Source organism: Salmo salar, chromosome ssa19 (assembly GCF_905237065.1).
Source record: "Salmo salar chromosome ssa19, Ssal_v3.1, whole genome shotgun sequence".
NCBI lineage: Eukaryota > Metazoa > Chordata > Actinopteri > Salmoniformes > Salmonidae > Salmo > Salmo salar.
This window is the reverse complement of record NC_059460.1, coordinates 62,963,197-62,969,201: the sequence shown is the minus strand read 5'-3', so window position 1 is coordinate 62,969,201 and position 6,005 is coordinate 62,963,197. Positions and strand designations below refer to the sequence as shown.

General features: G+C 42.4%; 1 protein-coding gene across 1 annotated transcript in view; it reads left to right on the top strand.

Moving 5' to 3' along the window:
* The first annotated feature begins 5,661 nt into the window (after nt 1–5,661).
* Nucleotides 5,662–6,005, top strand: part of psmc5 (proteasome 26S subunit, ATPase 5) — a 28,989-nt gene continuing 28,645 nt past the window's right edge. The window contains exon 1 of the mRNA XM_014158646.2: nt 5,662–5,896. Coding sequence (XP_014014121.1) covers nt 5,870–5,896 — 27 coding nt within the window. The 5' untranslated portion in view covers nt 5,662–5,869. The remainder of the gene's footprint in view (nt 5,897–6,005) is intronic.

Sequence of the window (6,005 nt, the reverse complement as noted above, 5' to 3'; positions counted from 1 at the left end):
AACCTTACACATTTTTGGTCTCTATTCTCCAGCATTTTGGATTTGAGAGGTTTTATGAGGTGACAGTACAGAATGTCACTTTTTTTTGTGTGTGTGTGTGTGTATTCATACATCTGTTTTACCTTTTAGAAATGAATGAACTCTGTATATAGTCCCCCATTTTGAAGGTGTCATAAGTATTTGGACAAATTCACTTAATGTATTAAAGTAGTCAAGTGAAGTATTTGGTCCCATATTCCTAGCATGGAATGACATCAAGCTTGTGACTCCACAAACTTGTTGGATGCATTTGAAATTTGTTTTGGTTGGGTTTTGGGTTATGTTGTGCCATTAGAAATGAATGGTAAATATATTGTCATTTTGTAATCACTTATTATAAATATGTTTCTGAACACTAATACATTAATGTGGATACTACCATGATCATGAATAATGAGTGAGAAAGTTTTACATTGGCACAAAAATCATTCCCCCAAAACATTTTAACCTCTCAGAATTACCAATAATGGGAGGTTTGAATTTTTTATACACTACATGATCAAATGTATGTGGACACCTGCTCGTCAAACATCTCATTCCAAAATCATGGGCATTAATGTGGAGTTGGTCCTCCATTTTTTTTTTCACCTTTATTTAACCAGGTAGGCTAGTTGAGAACAAGTTCTCATTTGCAACTGCGACCTGGCCAAGATAAAGCATAGCAACTCGAAGCATACAACAACACAGAGTTACACTTGGAATAAACAAAACATACAGTCAATAATACAGTAGAAAAAAAGAACAAAAAGTCTATATACAGTGAGTGCAAATGAGGTAAGATAAGGGAGTTAAGGCAATAAATAGGCCATGGTGGTGAAGTAATTACAATATAGCAATTAAATGCTGGAATGGTAGATCTGCAGAAGATGAATGTGCAAGTAGAGATACTGGGGTGCAAAGGAGCAAGGTAAATAAATAAATACAGTATGGGGATGAGGTAGATGGGCTATGTGCAGTGATCTGTGAGCTGCTCTGACAGTTGGTGCTTAAAGCTAGTGAGGGAGATATGTCTCCAGCTTCAGGGATTTTTGCAGTTCGTTCTAGTCATTGGCAGCAGAGAACTGGAAAGAAAGGCGACCAAAGGAGGAATTGGCTTTGGGGGTGACCAGTGAGATTTACCTGCAGGAGTGTGTACTACGAGTGGGTGCTGCTATGGTGACCAGTGAGCTGAGATAAGGCGGGGCTTTACCTAGCAGAGACTTGTAGATAACCTGTAGCCAGTGGGTTTGGCGACGAGTATGAAGCGAGGGCCAACCAACGAGAGCATACAGGTCGCAGTGGTGGGTAGTGTATGAGGCTTTGGTGACAAAACGAATGGCACTGTGATAGACTGCATCCAATTTGTTGTAGTGTTGGAGGCTATTTTATAGATGACATCGCCGAAGTCGAGGATCGGTAGGATGGTCAGTTTTACGATGGTATGTTTGGCAGCATGAGTGAAAGATTCTTTGTTGCGATATAGGAAGCCGATTCTAGATCTAATTTTGGATTGGAGATGCTTAATGTGAGTCTGGAAGGAGAGTTTACAGTCTAACCAGACACCTAGGTATTTGTAGTTGTCCACGTATTCTAAGTCAGAGCCGTCCAGAGTAGTGATGCTGGATGGGCGGGCAGGTGCGGGCAGTGATCGATTGAATAGCATGCATTTAGTTTTACTTGCATTTAAGAGCAGTTGGAGGCCACGGAAGGAGAGTTCTATGGCATTGAAGCTTGTCTGGAGGTTAGTTAACAGTGTACAAAGAGGGGCCAGAAGTATACAGAATGGTGTCGTCTGCATAGAGGTGGATCAGAGAATCACCAGCAGCAAGAGCGACATCATTGATGTATACAGAGAAGAGAGTCGGCCTGAGAATTGAACCCTGTGGCACCCCCAAACAGACTGCCAGAGGTCCGGACAACAGGCCCTCCGATTTGACACACTGAACTCTATCAGAGAAGTAGTTGGTAAACCAGGCGAGGCAATCATTTGAGAAACCAAGGCTGTCGAGTCTGCCAATAGGAATGTGGTGATTGACGGAGTCGAAAGCCTTGGCCAGGTCGATGAATACGGCTGCACTGTAATGTCTCTTATCAATGGCGGTTATGATGTCGTTTAGGACCTTGAGCGTGGCTGAGGTGCACCCATGACCAGCTCTGAAACCAGATTGCATAGCGGAGAAGGTACGGTGGGATTCGAAATGGTCGGTAATCTGTTTGTTAACTTGGCTTTCGAAGACCTTAGGAATACAGGGTAGGATAGATATAGGTCTGTAGCAGGTTGGGTCTAGAGTGTCACCCCCTTTGAAGAGGGGGATGACCGCCGAAGCGTTCCAATCTTTGGGAATTTCAGACGATACGAAAGAGAAGTTGAAGAGGCTAGTAATAGAGGTTGCAACAATTTTGGCAGATCATTTTAGAAAGAGAGGGCCCAGATTGTCTAGCCCGGCTGATTTGTAGGGGTCCAGATTTTGCAGCTCTTTCAGAACATCAGCTATCTGGATTTGGGTGAAGGAGAAATGGTGGGGGCTTTGGTGTGTAGGGTGCCGGGCAGTTGACCGGGGTAGGGGTAGCCAGGTGGAAGCATGGCCAGCCGTAGAGAAATGCTTATTGAAATGCTCAATTATAGTGGATTTATCGGTGGTAACAGTGTTTCCTAGCCTCAGAGCAGTGGGCAGCTGGGAGGAGGTGCTCTTATTCTCCATGGACTTTACAGTGTCCCAGAACTTTTTTGAGTTTGTACTACAGGATGCAAATTTCTGTTTGAGAAAGCTAGCCTTAGCTTTCCTAACTGCCTGTGTATATTTGTTCCTAACTTCCCTGAAAAGTTGCATATCACGGGGGCTATTCGATGCTAATGCAGAACGCCACAGGATGTTTTTGTGCTGGTCAAGTGCAGACAGGTCTGGAGTGAACCAAGGACTATATCTATTCCTAGTTTTAAATTTGTTTGAATGGGGCATGCTTATTTAAGATGGTGAGGAAGGCACTTTTAAAGAATAACAGCCTCCACCTCTTCTGGGAAGGCTTTCCACTAGATGTTGGAACATTACAGTAGGGACTTGCTCCCGTTCAGCCAGAAGCGCATTAGTGAGGTCAGGCACTGATGTTGGGCGATTAGTCCTGGTTCGCAGTCGGCGTTCCAATTCATCCCAAAGGTATTCGATGGTGTTGAGGTCAGGGCTCGTGCCCAAACTGTTGCCACAAAGTTGGAAGCAAAGAATCTAGAATGTCATTGTATGCTGTAGAGTTAAGATTTCCCTTCACTGGAACTAAGGGGTCTAGGCCGAACCATGAAAAACAGCCCCAGACCATTATTCCTCCTCCACCAAACTTGAGTTGGCAATCTGCATTGGGGCAGGTAGATTTTTCCTTGCATCCGCCAAACTCAGATTAATCTGCTGGATTGCCAGATGGTGAAGTGTGATTCATCACTCCAGAGAACACGTTTCTACTGCTCTAGAGTCGGATGGTGACAAGTTTTATACCACTCCAGCCGGCACTTCGGCATTGCACATGATGATCTTATGCTTGTGTGTGGCTGCTCGGCCATGGAAACCCATTTCATGAAGCTCACGACAAACAGTTAGTGCTGATATTGCTTTGAGGCAATTAGGAACTCAGGAGTGAGTGTTGCAACCGAGGACAAACTATTTTTATGCGCTTCAGCACTCGGCAGTCCCGTTCTGTGTGGGTTACCACTTCATGGCTGAGCCATTGTTGCTCCTCAACATTTCCACTTCACAATAACAGCACTTACAGTTGACCGGGACAGCTCTAGCAGGGAATAAATGTTATGAACTGACTAGTTGGAAAGGTAGCATCCTATGACAGTGCCACGTTAAGTCACTGAGCTCTTCTGTAAGGCCATTCTACTGCCAATGTTTGTCTATGGAGATTGCATGGCTGTGTGCTCAATTTTGTACACCCATCAGCAACGGGTGTGGCTGAAATAGCCAAATCCACTAATTTGAAGACGTGTCCACATACTTTCGTGTGAATATATAGTGTATTTTCACTGGATATATAGTGTATTCTCACTGGACCTAGATCTGTTTGTACAGCAAACTCATATGGTCATTGCCAAACTTTAGCATGACAATGAACTTAAAGAAGTCTACTTTTTTACAACCAAATTGGAATTTTTGATGTGAATGGCATGTTGTAGAAGCATCCAAACGTTTTTTTGCTAGTTCACTTGTTTTTACTGAACTGACCCCAACCAGCGATTTACTTTCTCATTCTGCCGTATGAGTGCTCAAATAAAACATTAACTTTTAAGTCATTTTACAAATGGAAAGTACAGTGATGCAGGTCTCAGATGTTGTACGTGTGAAATTGTCTCATTCCGAACTTTATCCGCAACGTTAAATTCCATTTTGTGCGACTTGCCGATAAAGTTCGGAATAACACAATTTCATGTGTACCTCATCTGCATCACTATACTGATAGTGTTCCCGTTTCTAAAAGGATGTATTTGGGTGTTTTTAGTGCTTTTGTTTTATTCAAGCCCCCATACTGTAGAACGAGGATGAGGAATATATTGGCGGTTGGTGTAAGTTTCTCAAAAACATGTGAAATTGCAAAGAAAGTGTCTGGACACTTTCATAACATGCCATTTGCATCCAAAATACCGATTTGTTTGTAAAAAAAAATTGTAAACCTTTTAAAGGTTTTGGTTATACATAACAAACAGATCTGGGACCAGGCTATGCTTTAAGCTATACAGAGGAGGCTTAAGAGCTGGACTCTCGTGCATGCCCAATGTGTTCGTGTTCAGGCTGGTTAAGAAGCCTGTTGCCGTTTACAGAAAAGGACTGCTTAAACCAGTATGGCTGGTCTTTCCTGTTTATTACTCTCCAATAACAGCCAAACTAACCACACATGTATGTCCTTGTTTGCTGCTAGGAGTTGGCTTGAACAAACTTGTGTTGGAATAGACAAGCCAGTCTGTTTAACTTATAAGTCATAGAACATATACTCAATGCCAGTCTCTTTGAAATGGATTCAAAACTTAAATCATTATTTATCATATACACTGAGTGTACAAAACATTAGGAAAACCTTCCTAATACTGAGTTGCACACCCTTTTGCTCTCAGAATTCAATTAGTCAGGGCATGGACAAGGCGTAAAAAGCATTCCACAGGGATATTGGCCCTTGTTGACTTGAATGCTTCCCACAGTTGTTTCAAGTTGTCTGTTGTCTGGGTGTCCTTTGGGTGGTGGACCATTCTTGATACACGCGGGAAACTGACACACTCAAACCAGTGCGCCTGGCACCTACTCTATACCCCGCTCAATGGCACTTAAATATTTTGTCTTGCCGATTCACCCTCTGACTGGCACACATACACAATCTATGTCTCAAGGCTTACAACTCCTTCTTTAACCTGTCTCTTCCCCTTCATCTACACTGATTGAAGTAGATTTAACAGGTGATGTCAATAAGGGATCATAGCTTTCACCTGGGTTGACCTGATCAGTCTGTCAGGGAAAGAGTAGGTGTTCCTAATGTTTTGTACACTCAGTGTATGTATATTGCACAGTATTGATATAGCTAATATGGTACATCAGGCCCACTCCAAGGACGATGCAAATTGATTTTACAGTCTTCAAAAAATTTGCCTGGCACAGCTTCTCGAAATAGTTATGGTATTTGCAACAATGACAGAAAAAGATCATAAACCTGCTTTTAGTATTATTACCTTCATTTCAGTTTAGTGTTTGACTGTAATACACCTCCAGTACAGCAGGCGACAGTAGGCTCCAATTTTAATTGTAAAACATTTACTGAAGAAGAGATTTGTATTTCGGAAGTACGCTTTGTTCCAACGGAAGTTTTGAATTTTAAGATGGCGCTGGACGGAATGGACCATCATGTAAGTGATTTTATTTTTTGGTCCTTACTTTATTATGAATTGTTCACACTTGGGGGAATGTTGTAGATACGGCATTGAATAGAGACACTTAACAATGTGTTCTGTAAAG